Here is a 22495-nt window from a genome sequence, read left to right as displayed (position 1 = left end):
AATAGGTGTCGAATTGTATCAAACTTGCAGTTTAAGCAACAAAATGATATAACTGCCTGTCATGTACGTTGGTCATTTTAACATGTCTCTGATCATTGGTGTTTTTTTCAGTTTCTATGTGTGCCAGTTATACACAGCAGGAAGGGAGAAATGCTCTCTTGTATTAATTAATAAATAGGCACAGAAATACAGACTGAGTGTGTGAGAGTTTGCTTAAATTCACTGGAATTTAGGATGAGAGGGGATCTTGTAGAACATATACAATTTTGAGAAAGGGTCTCCACCCATTCCTTCTCCCCAGAGATACTGCCTGTCCCGCTGAGTTACTCCGGCTTTTTGTGCCTATCTTCGGTTTAAACCAGCATCTGCAGTTCCTTCTTTCAAATATACAATTCTTAAGGGTTTGGACAGGCTAGATACAGGAAAAATGTTCCCGATGTTGTGGGAGTCCAGAACAGGGATCACAGTTTACGAATAAGGGATAGCTCAATTATTACTGAGATGAGGAAAAATTGATCTGTCGTCGGCCTCCCCAGTTGAGATAAATTGTGAATCTATGGAATTCTCTGCCACATAAGGCAGTGGAGGCAAATTCACAGGAGGTTTTTCAAGAGGGAGTCAAAAATCGCTCTTAGGGCCAACAGAATAAAGCTGCATGGGGAGAAAGCAGAAACGGGGTATTGATTTGGGATGATCAGCCATTATCATATTGAATGGCGGTGCTGGCCCAAAAGGCCAAATGGCAAACTCCTGTAACTATTTTCTATGTTTCTATGTTTCGAAGCCACTGTGGACAGCCCAGACGGGTGAGTTGGTCATTAACTCTCAGACCGACTTTGCTGTCACGTCTGTGGGTTTGAATTAACATCTACCTGTTAACTGGTAGTTCAATAAAAAATAAACTGCAGATTGAACAGAACCTCGCCTTGTGTTCACCGGCTGGAACTAATATTCCCCACTGGGTGAATGGCACAGCACAATTGCTCAACTCTTCCTATCTCAGATCTGAAGCGCATTTTAATTTTCAGCATTATGTGTTATTCTTTAAATTGTATGCCGGAGAGAGGCAATTAGTATTTATAACCATTGTTAATTGTATAATTGTTAATTGTATATGTTCTACAAGATCCCCTCTCATCCTAAATTCCAGTTAATTAAGATGAAAATCACAAATGAATGCATCTTCACCTGCCGTGTTTACCAGCGTGGATAGAGGAGCAAGATGGAGTTCGTGCTCATTGCAGATGAGATTAATTACAGATAACCCTTTAGAGTCAAACATCTGCAATAATGCAAAACATAGGATTGTTATTAATCCTATGGTATAAAATATAAAACACAGGATTTAAGATGAAATGGAAGCATCACAACCTAATGCTTAGACACAGAAACATAGAAAATAGAAAACAAGTGCAGGAGTAGGCTATTCAACCCTCGAGCCAGCACCACCATTCAACATGATCATGGCTGATCATCCTAAATCAGTACCCCTTTAAAACTTTCTCCCCATATAAATTGAAGCAGTTACCGAAAGAGCTATATCTAACTTTCGCTTGATAACATCCAGTGAATTGGCCTCCTATGCCTTCTGTGGCCGAGAATTTCACAAATTCACAACTCTCTGGGTGAAAACCTCACATCAGTCTAAATAGTCTACCCCTTATTCTTAAAGTGCGACCCTCGGTTCTGGGCTCCCCCATCATCGGGAACATTTTTTCTGCATCTAGCCTGTGCAATCCCCTAAGAATTTCATGTTTCTATAAGATCATAAGATCAGTGATAATGTCAATGCTTATCCAGACCCATCACTGACCACACTGATAATGTCACTGCTTATCCAGACCCATCACTGACCACACTGATAATGTCACTGCTTATCCAGACCCATCACTGACCACACTGATAATGTCACTGCTTATCCAGACCCATCACTGACCACACTGATAATGTCACTGCTTATCCAGACCCATTACTGACCACACTGACGTCACACACAGGTAGTTTCTGTGAATCATCCATTCCAAGGACATCTCACATAACAACCAATTCCCAGTTCCGTCGCACAATGCTCATATATATTTTCGCCAGTGACACCATTGACAACATTGGCCTCGTGCTGAGCCACTGGAGATGATTGGACATGTATGCAGGTTACCGATCAATGGCTAACCATTCAACAGAGCTGCTAAAAAAGTATGATTTACATGATTTGTCTTGAAGTGGATGATCAGCCATGATCACAATGAATGGCGGTGCTGGCTCGAAGGGCCTCATGACCTCCTCCTGCACCTATTTTGTATGTTTCTATGTTTCTAAGTGAATCTGTTCTCCGATCCCAGGACAGAGATCCATGGACAAGTGAGGAATATATTACAGCACTATTTGTGCACACACCGTCCAGTTATCGAGACATGGAGTCATAGAATCTTACAGAGTCTTCGGCTCAGCCTGCCCACACCGGCCCACATGTCTCATCCACACTAGTCCCACCTGCCTGCGATCGGCACATATTCCGATAAATGGCTTCTGCATGCACCTGTCTAAATGTTCCTTATAGGTTGCGAGAGTACTTTTGTGTTAGCATCTTTATATATTACATTTTATAGTGAGAACCTTTAGTACCTCTGTGCCTGATAGTACCTTTTATAGTTAGCTTTTTCAATACATGACCAAAAAGGTCGGTCAGGGCAGAGCTGTAGATATTGCATACATGGACCAGCATTATATTCGAGAAGGTTCCTTGAGGTAGCCTGCTCTTGAAAATTAGATCGCATGAGATGCAAGGGGAGATCGCTGAATGGATCGCACATTGGCTTCATGGAAGGAAGAAGAGGGTGATAGTGGAAGGTTGCTTCTTGGACTGGACGCCAGTGACTCGTGGCGTGCCTCAGAGTTCGGTGCTGGGCCCGTTTCTGTTTGTCATCTATATCAAAGATTTGGATGAGAACACACACGGCAAGATTAGCATGTTTGCAGATGATACAAAAGTGGGTTGTTTTGCAGAAACCAGTGAAGATGGTTGTGATGAAGTGCAAAAGGATCTTAATCGATTAGCCAAGTGTACTGAGGAATGGTTGATGCAATTTAATGCAGATAAATGTGAGAATCATAAAAACATAGAAAATAGGTGCAGGAGGAGACCATTTGCCCCTTCAAGCCTGCACCGCCATTCGTTGTGATCATGGCTGATCATCCACAATCAGTTACCCGTGCCTGCCTTCTCCTCATATCCCTTGATTCCGCTCGGCCCTAGAACTCTACCTAACTCTATTTTAAATTAATCCATTCTGTTGGCCTCCACTGCCTTCTGTAGCAGAGAATTCCACAAATTCACAACCCTCTGGGTGAAGAAGTTTTTCTCACCTCAGTTTTAAATGGCCTCCCCTTTATTCTTAGACTGTGGCCCCTGGTTCTAGACTCCCCCGAAATGGGGAACACCTTTCCTGCATCTAGCTTGTCCAGACCTTTTATAATTTTATACGTTTCGATAAGATCCCCTCTCATACTTCTAAATTCCAGTGAATACAAGCCCATTCTTTCTAATCTTTCCTCGTATGACGGTCCCGCCATCCCGGGGATTAATCTCGTGAACCTACGCTGCACTGCCTCAATTACAAGGATGTCCTTCCTCAAATTAGGAGACCAAAACTGCACACAATACTCCAGATGTAGTCTCACCAGGGCCAATTACAACTGCAGAAGGACCTCTTTACTCATATATTCAAATCAAAGTATAGTATTGCAACGTGAGGTATTGCATTTTGGGAAATCTAACATGGGCAGGACCGACACAGTGAATGGTAGGGCTCTGGGTAGTGTTGTAGAGAAGAGGGAACTAGGAGTGCAGGTGCAGAGTTCCTTGAAGGCGGAGTCACGGGTAGATCTGGTGGTCAAAAAGGCATTAGGCACATTAGCATTTATCAGCCAGAGTATTGAGTGTGGATGTTGGAAGGTCATGTTGCAGTAATATAAGAACTCCACCTTAACCAGAGGGGGACCAATATCCTGGCGGGGAGCTTTGCTAGCACTGTTGGGGAGGGTTTAAACTAATTTGGCAGGGGGTTGGGATACAGCATGGAGCTAGTATAGGGGGTGAGGAGAAGGAAAATATAGAGGAAAAAACTGGTCAGATTGGGAGGCAGAACAAGAATGCCCCAGCACAATGGGGTAGGGCAAGTCTGAACGGCATTTATTTTAATGCAAGGAGTATTGGAAGCAAGGGGGATGAATTGAAGGTGTTACTGAACACATGGGAGTACGGCATTGTTGCCATTACGGAAACATGGTTGAAGGAAGGGTAGGACTGGCAGCTCAATATTCCAGGATATAGAATCTTCAGGAGAGACAGAGAGCAGGGAAAAAGGGGAGGCGGTGTTGCAGTATTAATCAAAGAATCTATTTCTGCTGTAAGAAGGGATGACATATTAGCGGGTTCCTCAAATGAGGCTATTTGGGTGGAATTGAGAAATAGAAAAGGGGCATGCACCTTACTGGGTGTATACTACAGACCCCCAAACAGTCAGAGGGAAATAGAAGAACATATTTTTAGGCAAATCTCGGGAGTGTGTGAAAACAACAGAGTAGTAATAGTAGGGGATTTCAACTTCCCGAATAATGATTGGGATAGCCAAAGTGTCAAGGGCCCAGATGGTGCAGAGTTCCTAAGGGTCATCCAGGAGGGCTTTTTGAGCCAATATGTTGAAAGTCCAACAAGGGAGGGGGCGGTATTGGACTTAATCTTGGGAAATGAGGCTGGAGAGGTGGCTGAAGTGTCAGTAGCAGAGCACTTTGGTGACAGTGATCACAATTCAGTGATATTTAAGGTGGTAATGGAAAAGGATAAAGAGGGACCAGAGGGAAAATTTCTAAATTGGGGCAAGGCCGATTTTAATCTGATAAGGCAGAAGTTAGCCCTGGTGAACTGGGATCAGCTTCTCGTGGGGAGGACCGCATCAGAACAGTGGGAGTCATTCAAAGGAATAATTGAAAAAGTACAGAGGAAGCATTTTCCCCTAAAGTTTAAGGGTGGGACAAACAAGTCCAAAGAACCTTGGATGTCGAACGATATAGTAGGATTGATTCGAAAAAAGGGGGGCTTTTGGAAGGCATCAAGAACTTAAGGCACAGGCATCATTAGAGGAATACAGAAGGTGTAGGGCGGTTCTTAAAAAAGAAATTAGGAGAGCAAAAAGGGGCCATGAGATAGCAGTAGCGGGCAAAATAAAAGAAAATACCAAACTGTTCTATAAGTATATCAAGGGTAAGAGGATAACGAGGGAAAGAGTGGGGCCCATCAGGGACCATAGTGGAAAGCTGTGTGTGGAGCCAGAGGATGTGGAAGATGTTTTAAATGATTTTTTGCATCTGTTTTTACGAGGGAGGAGGGCGATGCGGACTTAGAAATGGAGCAGGAGGGTTGTGATGTTCTTGAGCATATTGCTATTGACAGAGAGGCGGTGTTGGAGGCTCTGGCAGGCTTAAAAGTGGATAAGTCTCCGGGCTCTGACGAGATGTATCCCAGGATGCTGAGAGAGGCAAGGGAGGAGATTGCGGGGGCTCTGGCACAAATCTTCAGAGCCTCTCTTGCAACAGGGGATGTACCGGAGTACTGGAGGATAGCTAATGTGGTGCCAGTATTTAAAAAGGGCAGTAGAGATAAACCTGGGAACTACAGGCCGGTGAGTCTGACATCGGTGGTGGGGAAGCTGCTAGAAAAGATTCTGAGGGACAGAATCAGTCTTCACTTGGAGGATCGAGGATTAATTAAGGATAGTCAACATGGCTTTGTTAATGGAAGGTCGTGTCTGACTACCTTCATTGAATTTTTTGAAGGGGTGAAGAGGTAGATGGGGGTAGTGCAGTGGATGTGGTATACATGGATTTCAGTAAGGCTTTTCACAAGGTCCCACACAGGAGACTAGTCAAGAAGGTAAGAGCCCATGGGATCCAGGGCACCTTGGCAAAATGGATAAAAAACTGGCTTAGTGACAGAAGGCAGAGGGTGATGGTAGAAGGTTGCTTCTGTGACTGGAGGCCGGTGTCCAGTGGGGTGCCGCAGGGATCGGTGTTGGGTCCCTTACTGTTTGTAATCTACATTAATGATCAGGATGTCAACGTACAGGGCATGATCAGCAAGTTTGCAGATGACACAAAGTTAGGGGGGGTGGTGAATAGCGAGGAAGGGATCTGCAAGCTGCAGGAAGATATAGATGAGATGGTCAGATGGGCGGAGCAGTGGCAGTTGGAATTTAATCCTGAAAAGTGCGAGGTGATGCATTTTGGCAGGAATAACTTGGAGAGGGAGTACACCATGAATGGAAGGACCCTAGGGAAGACAGGGGTACAGAGGGACCTTGGAGTACATGTACACAAGTCCTTGAAGGCAGCAGGACAGGTGGACAGGGTGGTCAAAAAGACATATGGGTTACTGGCCTTCATTAGCCGGGGCATCCAATATAAAAGTAGGGGGGGGTAATGATGGAATTGTACAGAACACTGGTGAGGCCACAGCTGGAGTATTGTGTACAGTTCTGGTCACCACATTATAGAAAGGATGTGATAGCTTTGGAGAGGGTGCAGAGGAGATTCACCAGGATGCTGCCAGGGATGAAGGGCCTCGGCTATGAGGAGAGACTGAGCAGACTGGGGTTGTTTTCCCTGGAGCAGAGAAGGCTGAGAGGGGACATGATCGAGGTGTACAAGATCATGAGGGGCATAGATAAGGTAGATGGCGGGGAACTTCTTCCACTGGTGGAAGGTTCAACAACGAGGGGACATAGATACAGGGTAAGGGGAGGGAGGTTTCGGGGGGATGTGAGAAATAACTTTTTCACCCAGATGGTGGTTGGAGTCTGGAACTCACTGCCTGGGGTGGTGGTGGAGGCGGGAACACGCACAACGTTTAAGAGGCATTTGGATGGGCACTTGAAATGCTACAACATTCAGGGCTACGGTTCAAATGCGGGAAAATTGGATTAAAATTAGACTGTGTTTGGTAACGGGCGGCACGGACACGATGGGCCTAAGGACCTCTTTCTGTGCTGTAGGACTCTATGACTCTCTATGACCATCTGGAGGCCGCATTTGGAGTGTTATGTTCAGTTCTGGGAATCTTCTTTTCGGAACAATGTTGCCAAACTGGAAACTATACAGTTACATTTTACGAGGACGGTGCCAGGATCTGACCTGTAGGGAGAGGTTGAGTCGGCTGGGACTCTATTCCTTGGAGCGCAAGTGGAGGAGGGGTGATCTTATTTAGGTATATTTGATCATGAGTGGAATTGAACGGGTAGATGCACAGAGTCTCTTGCCCTGAGTAGGAGAATCGAGCTCCAGAGGACATACTTTCAAGGTGAATAGGAAAATATTTCATTGGAATCGTTCGGGTAACTTTTTCACAAAAAGGTGGTGGATGTATGGAACAAGCTGCCAGAGGAGACAGTTGAGGCAGGGACAATCCCAACATTTAAGAAATTGTTAGACCGGTACATGAATCGGACTGGTTTGGAGGGATATGGATGAAACACAGGCAGGTGGGAGCAGGGACATGTTGGACGGTGTGGGCAAGTTGGGCCGAAGGGCCTGTTTCCACAACGTATCACTCTATGACTCTATGACTATGAGTACCGGCCTGCAAAACCTTATCAGGCAACTCGTTCCATACACCCACCACACTTTGTGTGAAAAATTACCCCTCAGGTTCCGATTAAATCCCCCCTCCCCTTCTGAAACCTCTGTCCCCTGGTTCTTGCTTCCCATACTCTGTGCGTCTGCCAGGTGTCTGCCACCTCTAAAAGATCATCCCAGATAATCATGTGCACCAGGGAATAAAGTACTAGCCTGCTGAATCTGTGTCTGTAGATCAGGCTCTCCAGTCCTGGCAACATCCTGGCAACATCCTCGTGAATCTTCTCAACACCCTTTCCAGATTGACACAATTTTTCCAATACTATGCTGCCCAACACTGAGCACAATACTCTAAGTGCAGCCTCACCAACGTCTTATACAACTGCAACATGACCTCCCAACCTCAAAACTCAATGCTCTCACCGATGAAGGCCGATGTACCAAAGGCCTTTTTGACCAAACTATTTACCTGTGACGCTACTTTCAATGCACTGTGTGCCTGTCGTGCTAGATCTCTCTGCTCTATAGTTATTTCACCTTTTTGTCTCGGTTCCAGCTCACCGGGACTGACATCCCTGAACTCACTGATGGTTTCACTTCCAATCTGCGTCTGATTCTGAACAAACCTGCATTGCAGCTGAACATGAAAATAAAGAAAAATCAAGATTTAACTACCCCTCCACGTGCAGCGGCCTCCTCAGTTGTCCTTCAAATATCTGCGAGGCCCTTTTGTGTAGTTCTGGTCACCAGAACTTGGGTGACTTGGGGGCGTGGCTGTGTTCTGCAGCTGCGGCTCACCGGCAGTCTCTCTGGTTTTTTTGTTGTTTTTTGTCATTGTCGTCGTTAAATGTACGTTTTGTTTTATTTTTAACTCTGTGTATGTGGGGGGTGGTGGGGGGGTTGGGGGAAACCTTTTTTCAAATCTCCTCCTCAACGGAGATGCGACCTTTACCGTGTCGTATCTCCGTTCGCGCTACGGCCTAACATCGTGGAGTCGACGGCCTCCAGCTGGGATTGACCTCAAAGACTCCGGTCGCAGGGCCTGGACTTACCTCCGACTTCGGCCGTGGGCCCTGCAGACCGCAACATCGGGAGCTCGCAGGTCCCTGGCTGGCGACCGGCTTTTGTGAGCTCCAGCCGTAGCAGCTTCGACCGCCCCGAAGCGCGAGGTACGATCGACCCGCCCGCAGGCCCTTCATCGCCCTGCGTGGCTCGGCAGCAGCATTTTCCATCGCCCGGTGGGGGCTCAGGACTTTCATCGGCCTGCTCGGCTCGGCCCTGGGACTTTCCATCGCCCGGTGGGGGCTTCAAAAAGTTGGGAGCCTCGATCACCTCGTGGCACCACGGGAGAAGAATGAGGAGGAGATAAGACTTTGCCTTCCATCACAGTGAGCGTATGCCTAGAGCAATCACTGTGATGGCTGTTTTGTGTAAAAAATTATATCTGTGTGTCTTGTGCTTTTTAATGTCTACTGCCGGACCCTGACGTGAGAGGACGCTGGCGTTGTGTATTCGCCGCTTTTCCGTCAGGATAGTTTGTCTGTTTGTTTCTATGTTAATTGTTTTTGTAAAGCGCTTTGAGCATGCGATAAGGCGCTATATAAAATAAATGAATTATTATTATTATTAATATATTATAGAAATAATGTCCTATAGCCACAGACAGTGTGGAACAAATTCACCAGGATGTTATCTGGAATGAATAGTTCGAAGACAGATTAGATCTGTGCTGGGCTAAATGTTGTTTGTCATCCATATCAATGAGTTGCATGAGATTGTACAAATACTAATTTTTAAGTTTGCAGTTGACACTAAAGTAGATGGTATCACAGACTGTAAAAATGTTTAGCAAGAATTAAAGCAGGAACTTTTCAAATTGGAAAGTGGGCTGAGAAATAGCAAATGGTGTTTCTTCCAGATAAGTGTGAGGTTTTAATTTTGGGAATCAAATCAGGGCATGATCTTCACCGTGAATAGTAGTTAGCTAGGGAGTGTTGTAGGGCAGAGGGATCCATAAATTAGAAGTAACTCCAGTAAGTCTGCGGATGACACAATGCTGGGTGACAGTGTGAACTGCAAAGAGGATGTTAGGAGGTTGCAGGGTGACTACGACAGGTTGACCGAGTGGGCAGATCAATGGCAGATGCAATATAATGTAGATAAATATGAGGTTATCCATTTAGGCGGCAAAAACAAAGAGACAGATTATTATGTCAATAGTGTCAGATGAGGTAACGGGGAAGTGCAACAAGACCTGGGTGTCCTTGTACACCAGTCACTAAAAGTAAGCGTGCAGGTACAGCAGGCATTGAAGAAAGCTAATGGCATGTTGCCATTCATAACGAGAGGATTTGAGTAAAGGAGCAAGGAGGACCTCCTGCAGTTGTATTGGGCCATGGTGAGACCACATCTTGAGTATTGTGTGCAGGTTTGGTCTCATAATTTGAGGAAGGTCGTCCATGCTTTTGAGGCAGTGCAACGTAGGTTCACGAGATTAATCCCTGGAGTGGCGGGACTGTCATATGAGGAAAGATTGGACCGACTGGGCTTATATTTACTGGAGTTCAGAAGGATGAGAGGGGATCTTATGGAGACGTATGAAATTATAAAATTACTGGACAAGCTAGATGCAGGAAGAATGTTTCCAATGTTGGGGGAGATGAGAACCAGGGACCACAGTCTAAGAATAAAGGGTAGGCCATTTAAAACTGAGGTGAGAAGAAACCTTTTCACCCAGCGACTTGTGAATTTATGGAATTTTCTGCCACAGAAGGCAATGGAGGCCAATTCACTGGATGCACATTATCAGTGTGGTCAGTGTTGGGTCTGGATAAGCAGTAATATGATCTCATTAAATCTTACCGCGATGTTTTACATTTGATATGGTGTAAAATAAAGATTCCTTTCTTTTTTTTCTCTTCAGTCTTTATTGATTTTTCACAGAGATATAAATAAAACAGCACAACATCGACATAAGTAAAATAAAATAAGAAAAACAATAAAAATAAATGAATAAATAAACAAAGGAGATAAATAAATAAACACATTTGTATACGACAGAGTGGTACACTTACCAAATAAAGTATAAAAAGTGACAATGATTGGTTATGTGGAGATGTTTCAATATTCGCACAAACATACCATCTAGTTCTGTATAACACAATCTTCCAATATCTAGCTTTGCATTTATCTGGTTAGTGTCATGGCTCAAATAAACGATCCATTTTTCCCAGATCATCTAAAAAAATCCCCTCTTTTTAATTCAAATGTTCGACTCTAAAGGGTTAACTCAAGTTCAATATCCATAGTTAATCTAAACTTTAATGAGCACTAACTCCATCTTGCTGCTCGATCCACGCTGGTAAACGCGGCAGCTGAAGATTCATTAACTTGTTATTTTCTTCTTAATTAACACAGGTTAGAAATGCTAATTGCCTCTCTCCGGCAAACATTTGAAAGAATAATACATAATGCTGAAAATTAAAATGCAGCTTCAGATCTGAGAAAGGGGAAGTTGGGTAAATGTTCTGTGTACTTCGCCCATTGGGGAATATTAGTTCCAGCCCATGAACACGAGCTGTGGCTCTGTTCAATCTGCAGTTTATTTTGTAGTGAACTACTTCAGACCAGGTGACAAGTCGGTGTGAATTCAAACCTACAGACCAGACAGCAAGGTCGGTCTGAGAGTAAATGACCAACTCATCCGTCTGGGCTGTCCACACAGGGGCACAGAGAAAGCTGCCACACACGCAGACTTCATTAATGTGTTTATTTATCAAGTCATTCAAGAGAGCATATCTCCCATCATGCAGTATAAACCTGGCACTCGTAGAAAGTGAAATAAACACCTCAATGATCAGGGACTGTTATTAAAAATGACCAATGTACGTGACAGGCAATTATAACGTTTTATGCTTAATCTGCATCTTTGAGAAGAGTTGACATCTATTGATGTTTAATTCCCCTGATTTCAAGGTTAGAGTTCAGTGGTAATAAAATATCCAAGGGCCATTTAAAAGCAGTTTATTTGTTAGTGCTGTACCTGGCGTAAATTTCGGACAAAGGTTGCCGTGTTTCATGGGGAGGGATGGTGCATTTTAGTTCATCTGAACTATTCCCATTTGCCAGCATATGGATCATCTCCCTCTAAACCATTCCCCTCATGTACCTGTCCAAATGTCTTAGTGTTCCCATTATGACGCTACCTATGACACTATCCACCTCCATGAGGCCACTGCACTGCCTGCTGCGCTCCATGGAATAAAGTCCTGGCGAGCCCAACATTTCCCTGTAGCTCCGACCCTTGTTTTCTGGCAACATGTTAGAAAATATTTTCTGTACTCTTTACAAATTAGTGGCACATTTCCTAAACATGGTGACGTAAGATTATACACGTTACTCCAAGTGCGTCCTCAACAACGTCTTGTCTATCTGAACATAACTTTTCAACTTTTACATTTTATTCACTGACTGATGAAGACAGTGGGCCAAAAATATCTTCTCCACTACCCTATCCTCCTGTTACATCCCTTTTCTTGCAACAATGTACTTTTATTCTGAGATCCCTCTGCTCTACAACACTACCCAACTAACTACCATTCACGGTGAAGATCATGCCCTGGCTTGTCTTCCCTAATTTAAAATCTCACACATCTGCAAGAAACACTATTTGAAATTTCTCAGCCCACTTTCCAATTTGAAAAGGTTCCTGCTTTAATCCTTGCCAACCATTTTCAATGCCTGTGATACCACCTACTTTAGTGTCAACTGCAAACGTATACATTAGTCCGTTACATTCTCAGGCAACTCATTGACACAGATGACAAACAACATTGAGCGCAGCACTAATCCCTGAGACAGACCACCACTCGTTGACCAATGAACGAAACTGTACCATATGCCTCTTTACAACTGTCCACTGCCGTTATCAAATTCAGGGAGCTGTGAACCTGGATCGCAAGATACTTTTATACATCACTGATGTTAAGGTATCATGCCATTAATTATATCGTTTGAACTCACATTTGACCACCCAAATTGCAACATCTCTCATTTGCTCAGAATAAGCTGCATCTGTGATTTCCCCCACCCCTCCCATCTCTCTAATTGATCTATACGCCACTGAATACTGAGACAGCCTCCCTCACATTCCACAACCCAAGAAATCTTGGTGTCATCCGCAAACTTACAACGCAACCCGTGTATATTCATGCCCAAGTCATTTATGTGTATCACAAACAGCAGAGGTCCCAGCACAGATCCCTGTGTTTCATTACTGGTCACAGACCTCCAGCCTGAATATTGCCCTTCCACCACAACCCTCTGTCTTCTATCAGTCAGACAGTTCTGAATTCATGCGACCAAGTCACTGTTAATCCCGTGTGCCTTCACCTCCTGGATCGGTCTACCAAGGGAGACTTTGTCAAAGGTCTGGATAAGCAGTGATATTATCAGTGTGGTCAGTGATGGGTCTGGATAAGCAGTGACATTCTCAGTGTGGTCAGTGATGGGTCTGGATAAGCAGTGACATTATCAGTGTGGTCAGTGATGGGTCTGGATAAGCAGTGACATTATCAGTGTGGTCAGTGATGGGTCTGGATAAGCAGTGACATTATCAGTGTGGTCAGTGATGGGTCTGGATAAGCAGTGACATTATCAGTGTGGTCAGTGATGGGTCTGGATAAGCAGTGACATTATCAGTGTGGTCAGTGATGGGTCTGGATAAGCAGTGACATTATCAGTGTGGTTAGTGATGGGTCTGTATAAGCAGTGACATTCTCAGTAATTAATCTCATCTGTAATGAGCTCTCACGGCATGTTGTTCTATCCACGTTGGCGGGTGCAGACGTGTGTATTTGTTATTTTGACTTTAATAGGCAGCGGTGATAATGAGTCGATAACTTTCTGAGGGATACGATTGAAAGAATAACGTATTATGCGTCTCTCCCAACATTCCTCACTCTCTCTTTCCCTCCTCCCATTCTCTGTACTCTCTCTCTCCCCACTTTTCCAATTGTGCTTTCCCACCTCCTCCCCTCTCTCTACACTCCTCCCCACTCTCTCCTTACACTCCCTCTCTCTTGCTACACTCCTCCAATCTCTCTCCCCATACACATCCCCCTCTCTCTCCGCACCCCCTCTCTCCCCACTCACATCACACTCTCCATTCCCACACTCCTGCATTCTCCCCACACACTCACCACTCCTCCCATTCTCTCCGCCACACTCCTCCCCCTCTCTCCCCCACGTGCCTCCACATCTCTCCCCCACGCACATCCCCCTCTCTGCCCACACTCCTACCTCTCACATTCCCCACACGCCCCCTATCTCTCCCCATGCTCCACCGCACTCTCTCTCCCCTCTCCTCTCATTCCCACACTACTCCCCCTCTCTCTCCCACACACCTCCTCCACTCCCCAATCCTCCTCCTGTTTGTCATAAGGTCATAACTGATAGTAGAATTAGAGAGGGGGGAGAGAGAGAAAGGTGTGTGAGAGAGAGAGGGAAGAGAGAAAGAGAGAGAGGGGGATGGGGGAATTGAATGGCGGCGGAGACTCGATGGGCCGAATGGCCTAATTATAGACAATAGACAATAGGTGCAGGAGTAGGCCATTCAGCCCTTCGAGTCAGCACCGCCATTCAATGCGATCATGGCTGATCACTCTCAATCAGTACCCCGTTCCTGCCTTCTCCCCATACCCCCTCACTCCGCTATCCTTAAGAGCCCTATCTAGCTCTCTCTTGAAAGCATCCAACGAACTGGCCTCCACTGCCTTCTGAGGCAGAGAATTCCACACCTTCACCACTCTCTGACTGAAAAAGTTCTACCTCATCTCCGTTCTAAATGGCCTACCCCTTTTTCTTAAACTGTGGCCCCTTGTTCTGGACTCCCCCAACATTGGGAACATGTTTCCTGCCTCTACTGTGTCCAATCCCCTAATTATCTTATATGTTTCAATAAGATCCCCCCTCATCCTTCTAAATTCCAGTGTATACAAGCCTAGTCGCTCCAGCCTTTCAACATACGACAGTCCCGCCATTCCGGGAATTAACCTAGTGAACCTACGCTGCACGCCCTCAATAGCAAGAATATCCTTCCTCAAATTTGGAGACCAAAACTGCACACAGTACTCCAGGTGCGGTCTCACCAGGGGCCAGTACAACTGTAGAAGGACCTCTTTGCTCCTATACTCAACTCCTCTTGTTATGAAGGCCAACATTCCATTGGCTTTCTTCACTGCCTGCTGTATCTGAATGCTTCCTTTCAGTGACTGATGCACTAGGACACCCAGATCTCGTTGAACATCCCCTCTTCCTAACTTGACACCATTCAGATAATAATCTGCCTTTCTATTCTTACTTCCAAAGTGAATAACCTCACATTTATCTACATTAAACTGCATCTGCCATGTATCCGCCCACTCACACAACCTGTCCAAGTCACCCTGCAGCCTTATTGCATCTTCCTCACAATTCACACTACCCCCCAGCTTAGTATCATCTGCAAATTTGCTAATGGTACTTTTCATCTAATTCATTAATGTATATCGTAAATAGCTGGGGTCCCAGCACCGAACCTTGCGGTACCCCACTGGTCACTGCCTGCCATTCCGAAAGGGACCCATTTATCCCCACTCTTTGCTTTCTGTCTGTCAACCAATTTTCTATCCATGTCAGTACCCTACCTCCAATACCATGTATTCAAATTTTGCCCACTAATCTCCTATGTGGGACCTTGTCGAAGGCTTTCTGAAAGTCGAGGTACACCACATCCACTGACTCTCCCCTGTCAATTTTCCTAGTTACATCCTCAAAAATTCCAGTAGATTTGTCAAGCATGATTTCCCCTTCGTAAATCTATGCTGACTCGGAATGATCCTGTTACTGCTATCCAAATGCTCAGCAATTTCGTCTTTTATAATTCTACTATAACTTGTGAAATGTGACCTCAACCAGGTGAAGGAAACTTGGAAACGTGATTTGCCTTTCATGAAAGCATGTTCACTTGGCTTTATTGGAGTCACCTTTCATAAATTACCAGTTATTTCCTCTGATCAACGACTCCAATATCTGAGCAAAACTCAACATTAAACTACTGGCACGGGTGGCAGTGATGGCATGGTGGCGCAATGGCAGAGTTGCTGCCTTACAGCGCTTGCAGTGCCAGATACCCAGGTTCAATCCCGACTACGGGTGCTGCTTGTACATTCTCCCCGTGTGTTTTTTCGGAGAACTTCAGTTTCATCCCACACTTCAAAGACGTACAGGGACGTAGGTTAATTGGCTTGGTGTTTGTGCAAAATTGTCCCTTATGTGTGTAGGAGAGTGCTAATGTGCGGGGATCGCTGGTCGGTACGGACTCGGTGGGCTAACGGGCCTGTTTCCACACTGCATCTCTAGACTAAACTAAACTACTGTAAATGTTCCATATTGTTTTCCTCATCCATTGAACAAGCAGGAATTCAGTGAGCTTTGAAAAACCTCAATTGATGAATCTCTGCCATCCTCTCGGAAAGGAAATCCTCTTGGTGCAGTCTCAAGTCACTCAACCATTCATCCCTATCACTCACCTCATATTCTTGCCCACTGAAATGTCTCTCGTAGGTTAGGATAAGGCCGACTTTCTCCACCGTTTTTTCAATCGCCTGTTCAAGTCCCTTCCGGTAATAATTTGTCAATTGGACCAGCTGAGAATCTTCCCACTTATCCAGCAGGTCAACTATAGTAGATATTGTATCTGCAAATATGGAGGAGCATCACTCACATTGATAACTTTCTCTCTGGGCTGTTTCTACATCTTCAATTGACAAACAGAACCTTCAAGTCAGCAGCTCACCGACACCTCCCGGCAATCGTCACATGCATCTCCAGCCAGGATGCTAGCGGAGCATGTTGGGGTTACATATCGCCTTTCGAGTGGCTCATTGAGAAACACAAAAGTGAAGATATAGCAGAACGGCCTATTGTTTAGTTTAGAGTTACAGCGCAGAAACAGGCCCTTTGGCCCACCGAGTCCACACTGACCAGCGATCCCAGCACATCAACACTATCCTACGCACACTAGGGACATTTATACAAAGCCAATCGACCATCAAATCTGTATGTCTTTGGAGTGTGGGAGGAAACCGAAGATCTCGGAGAAAACTCACACAGGTCACGGGGAGAACATACAAACTCAATACAGAAAGCACCAGTTATCGAGATCGAACCCAGGTCTCTGGCGCTGAAAACGCTGTAAGGCAGCAACTCTAGCGATGTACCCCAACTAATAGAGGCATAGATCGTGGAAACAGTTCCTTCAGCCCAAATTGCCCACACCGGCCAACATATTTCATCGACACTAGTCCCACCTGTCCGTATTTGGCCAAAATCGCTCCAAACCTATCCATGTACCCGTCTAAATGTTTCTTAAATGTTGGGATAGGCCCTACCTCAACTACCTCCTCCGGCAGCTCGTTTCTATACCCTTTGTGTAAAAAAGTTACCCCACAGATTCCTATTAAATCTTTTACTCTTCAACTTAAATCTATGCCCTCTGGTCCTGGATTCACCTACTTGCATCTACCCAATCTATTCCTCCCGCGACTTTATACACCTCTATAAGGTCACCCCTCATCCTCCTGCACTCCAAGGTAGAGAGTCCCAGCCTACTCAACCTCTCCCTGCACCTCAGATCCTCGATTCCTGGCAACATCCTCATAAATCTTCTCTCTCCCTTTCTCGCTTGACAACATCTTTCCTATAATGTGATGCCCAGAACTGAACACAATACTCGAAATGCAGCCTCATCAATGTCATTTACTGCAACATGACCTCCCAACTTCTATACTCATGAAGGCCAATGTGCCAAAAGCCTTTTTGACCACCTGATCTACCTGCGACTCCACCTTCAAGGAACCATGCACCAGCACTCCTGGATCCCTCTGCTCTACAACACTCCCCAGAGCCCAACCATTCACTGTGTAGGTCCTGCCCATGTTAGACTTCCCAAAGTGCTACAGCTCACATCTGTCTGTGCTAAATTCCATCAACCATTCCTCAGCCCAATGCCATTCCTGAGCCTGGCCAATCAATCAAGATCCCGCTTCAATTATGCACAACCACCTTCACTATCTGCAAAACGACCCCACTTTTGTATCATCTGTAAACATGCTAATCGTGCCGTGTATGTTCTCATACCCTCAAAGTTTGTCTTATCTCAATTTATCATTTGAGCTCTTGTGGGGAGGGATATCTACGGCACCCTTAGTCAGGCGCCGTCTGTACGGAGTTTGTACGTTCTCCTCGTGACCTGCATGGGTTTTCTCCGAGATCTTCGGTTTCCTCCCACACTCCAAAGACGTACAGGTATGTAGGTTAATTGACTGGGTAAATGTAAAAACAAATGTCCCTGGTGTGTGTAGGATAGTGTTAATGTGCGGGGATCGTTGGGTGGCGCGGACTCGGTGGGCTGAAGGGCCTGTTTCCACGCTGTATCTCTAAATCTAAAAATCTAAATCTATCTTAAACCTAATCGTACAGTGGTCTCCGGCCCCAAAAGGCTCCAGAGAGCCTTGGGACCATTGGTAAAGGCCAATTTGGGGAGGCTGTGTTGTGAGGACTAAGTGTTTGAGGCTTTGACTAGGAGGTTTGCAGTGACCTCAAAGTGACAAGGGAACGAGGAAGCTGACGTTTTGATCAGGGCCGCCTTCACTGCAGTTCTTGGAGGGGATATCCACAAGGAAGTGTCCAGCTAGTCAGAATGGGTCTAACTTAGAAAGAGAATAATCACTCCGCTGCGATTATTATAGACTGCAGATTTAGCGTGAATTAGAGTTTACTTTGTGCGGGAGATTGCAGGTAGGTGCGATAATTGTGTGGTACTCGTTGCAGTTTTCAACTTGCCATATAATCACGGATCACTCATTGTGTACTGGTTTGGACGGGGTGGAATTTGTTAAACATGTCCATGAAAACTTTCTTAATCAATGTAAAGAGAGTGTGCGGGGACGAGGTAGGGCAGGTAACTGACTGAACTGCCAGTGGGCGAGTACTTTGAGAGTAGAGACTATTAATCTATTGCATTTAATGTACTTATGTAGATAGAGAGGACCGGTCCACAGATTAAGCTTCTAAACTGGGACAAGTCGATTTTGGAGACATTAGGCTCTTGCAGCATTTGATTGGGAGAGCTTATTTCGAGATACAGCGCGGAAACAGGCCCTTCGGCCCACCGGGTCTGCGCCGACCAGCAATCCCCGCACATTAACACTATCCTACACCCACTATGGACAATATTTACATTTACACAGCCAATTAATCGACAAACCAGTACGTCTTTGGAGTGTGGGACGAAACAGAAGATCTCGGAGAAAACCTACACAGATCATGGGGAGAACGTACAAACTCCGTACAGACAAGCACCCGTGGTCAGGACTGAACCCGGGTCTCCGGCGTAGCATTCGTTGTAAGGCAGAAACTCTACCGCTGCGCCACCATAACCATCCTATTTGTTGGGAATGGGACGCTGGCAGGTGGGCGCCTTTCAAAAGTGAAATCGTAAGAGCACAGGGGCAGATTGTTCTTGATAGGGTGAAGGGCAAGGATGACAACGTTTGGGAAAGCTGGTTAATGACAGATGTTGAGACTAACCAGGGAAAAATAAAGAACAGGCATATATAGAAACATAGAAAATAGGTGCAGGAGGAGGCCACTTGGCCCTTCGAGCTGCCATTCATTGTGATCATGGCTGATCATCCACAATCAGTAACCCGTGCTTTCCCTATCTCCATATCCCTTGATTCCACTAGACCCTAGAACTCTATCTAACTTGCTTTTAAATTCATCCAGTGAATTGGCCTCCACTGCCATATGTGGCAGAGAATTACACAAATTCACAACTCTCTGGGTGAAAAGGTTTCTTCTCACCTCAGTTTTGATTGGCCTGCCCTGTGTGAAGTTCAAGTTACTGTCCCCTCGACCTCCATGTTTTGTGAAATATTCTGACCTCAGGAAGATTGTGACTGTGTTTAATTAATATTGATAATACAGTGTATCCGACCACTGTGTGCTTCACGGGGACTTTATTGTTATCATGTTATGATAAAAGGAGGAAATGAGTTTTAGAACTGAAAGGGTTAAGGGAATGTCTCAGGCAAGAAATAAGTGGAAACAAGATAAAATGCTGTGATTAGCTGAAATTGCGATGTCGTGCATGACAAAAAAACAGAAACAGGTGCAGGAGGAGGCCATTTGGCCCTTCGAGCCAGCACCGCCATTCATTGTGATCATTGCTGATCATCTACACACAGTAACCTGTGCCTGGCTTCTCCCCATATCCCTTGATTCCACTAGCCGCTAGAGCTCTATCTAACTCTCTTTTAAATTCATCCAGTGAATTTGCCTCCACTGCCTTCTATGGCAGAGAATTCCACAAATTCATAACTCTCTGGGTGAAGAGGTGTTGTGACTAAAAGGATAAATGTGAGGTTATCCACTTTGGCGGCAAGAGCAGGAAAGCAGAGTATTACCTGAATGGTGGCCAATTAGGAAAAGGGGAGATGCAACGTGACCTGGGTGTCATGGTGCACCAGTCATTGAAAGCAAGCGTGCAGGTGCAGCAGGCAGTGAAGAAAGCGAATGGAATGTTAGCATTCATAGCAAGAGGATTTGAGTATAGGAGCAGGGGGGTTCTGCTGCAGTTGTACATGGCCTTGGTGAGACCGCATCTGGAGTATCGTGTACAGTTTTGGTCTCCTAATCTGAGGAAAGACATTCTAGCCTTAGAGGGAGTACAGAGAAGGTTCACCAGATTGATCCCTGGGATGGCAGGACTTTCATATGAAGAAAGACTGGATAGACTAGGCTTATACTCGCTGGAATTTTGAAGACTGAGGGGGGATCTTATAGAAACATATAAAATTCTTAAATGGTTGGAGAGGCTAGATGCGGGAAGATTGTTCCCGATGTTGGGGAAGTCCAGAACCAGGGGTCACAGCTTAAGGATAAGCGGTTTATTCACAAAATGCTGGAGTAACTCAGCAGGTCAGGCAGCATCTCGGGAGAGAAGGAATGGGTGACGTTTCGGGTCGAGACCCTTCTTCAGCTTCTCTCCCGAGATGCTGCCTGACCTGCTGAGTTACTCCATCATTTTGTGAATAAATCGATTTGTACCAGCATCTGCAGTTATTTTCTTATACTTAAGGATAAGCGGATTTATTCACAAAATGCTGGAGTAGCTCAGCAGGTCAGGCAGCATCTCGCGAGAGAAGGAATGGGTGACGTTTCGGGTCGAGACCCTTCTTTAGATAAGGGGGAAGTCTTTTAGGACCGAGATGAGAAAACATTTCTTCACACAGAGAGTGGCGAGTCTGTGGAATTCTCTGCCACAGAAGGTAGTTGAGGCCAGTTCATTGGCTATATTTAAGAGGGAGTTAGATGTGGCCCTTGTGGCTAAAGGGATCGGGGGTATGGAGAGAAGGCAGGTACAGGTTACTGAGTTGGATTATCAGCCATGATCATATTGAATGGCGGTGCAAGTCAAGTCAAGTCAAGTCAATTTTATTTGTATAGCACATTTAAAAACAACCCACGTTGACCAAAGTGCTGTACATCTGATTAGGTACTAAGGAAAAAATGAAACATACAGTAGCACGTAAACATAACAGCACATACAAAACAGTTCACAGCGCCTCCTCAATGGGCCTCAAACGCTAGGGAGCAGAAATAGGTTTTGAGCCTGGACTTAAAGGAGTCGATGGAGGGGGCAGTTCCGATGGGGAGAGGGATGCTGTTCCACAGTCTAGGAGCTGCAACCGCAAAAGCGCGGTCACCCCTGAGCTTAAGCCTAGACCGCGGGATAGTGAGTAGCCCCAAGTCGGCCGACCTGAGGGACCTGGAGTTAGAGAGGTGGGTTAGAAGATTTTTGATGTAGGGGGGGGGAATGTCCATTTAGGGCTTTATACGTGAATAGGAGGAGCTTGAAGTTGATTCTGTACCGTACAGGGAGCCAGTGGAGAGAGGCCAGAATCGGCGTGGTCCCTTTTACGGGTCCCTTTTACGGGTACCCGTCAGGAGTCTCGCTGCCGCGTTTTGGACCAGTTGCAGGCGGGACAGGGGAGATTGGCTGGTCCCAGTGTATAGGGAGTTGCAGTAGTCTAGGCGGAAGGAAATGAAAGCGTGAATGATTTTTTCAGTGTCGTCGAATTGGAGGAAAGGTTTGATTTTAGCTATGGTTCGAAGTTGGACGAAGCTGGCTTTTGCCACAGCGTTGACTTGCTTGTCAAATTTTAATGCAGAGTCAAATATCACGCCGAGGTTTTTGACATGCGGTTTGACTAGGCAGGATAGGCTTCCAAGACTGCCTGTTATCGATTTGGTGGAGTCGGGGGGGCCGAATAGGATGACCTCAGACTTGCTCTCGTTTAATTGGAGGAAGTTCTGTGCCATCCAACATTTTATGTCCTCAAGGCAGTGTAAGAGGCTGTTTAAATTTGACTGGTTGTTGGGTTTCAGGGGGAGGTAAAGCTGAGTGTCATCGGCATAGCAGTGGAAAGAAATGCCGTGCCTTTGAATGATTTGGCCAAGGGGGAGCATGTATAGAGAGAAGAGAATGGGGCCTAGGATGGAGCCTTGTGGAACTCCGCAGGAGAGGCTAGCTGGAGCAGAGGAATAACTGCCTATGTTGATGGCGAAACTCCTATCTTTGAGGTACGAAGCGAACCAGCTCAGGGCAGTGCCATCAATGCCAACTGCGTACCGGAGACGGTCAATAAGGATGGTGTGGTCCACTGAATCGAACGCTGCGCTGAGGTCGAGAAGGATCAGGATTGCACAGTCGCCGGTGTCGATGGCGAGAAGCAGGTCGTTGTGTACCTTCAACAACGCAGAT

General features: G+C 45.6%; 1 protein-coding gene across 1 annotated transcript in view; it reads right to left on the bottom strand.

Moving 5' to 3' along the window:
* Positions 1–22495, bottom strand: part of ufc1 (ubiquitin-fold modifier conjugating enzyme 1) — a 109676-nt gene that overhangs the window by 57122 nt on the left and 30059 nt on the right. The window contains exon 2 of the mRNA XM_078430171.1: positions 16197–16363. Coding sequence (XP_078286297.1) covers positions 16197–16363 — 167 coding nt within the window. The remainder of the gene's footprint in view (positions 1–16196; positions 16364–22495) is intronic.

The sequence above is a fragment of the Rhinoraja longicauda genome, chromosome 39, assembly GCF_053455715.1.
Source record: "Rhinoraja longicauda isolate Sanriku21f chromosome 39, sRhiLon1.1, whole genome shotgun sequence".
Taxonomy (NCBI): domain Eukaryota; kingdom Metazoa; phylum Chordata; class Chondrichthyes; order Rajiformes; family Arhynchobatidae; genus Rhinoraja; species Rhinoraja longicauda.
Note: the sequence above shows the minus strand (reverse complement) of the source record. Positions and strands in the feature narration are given on the sequence as shown.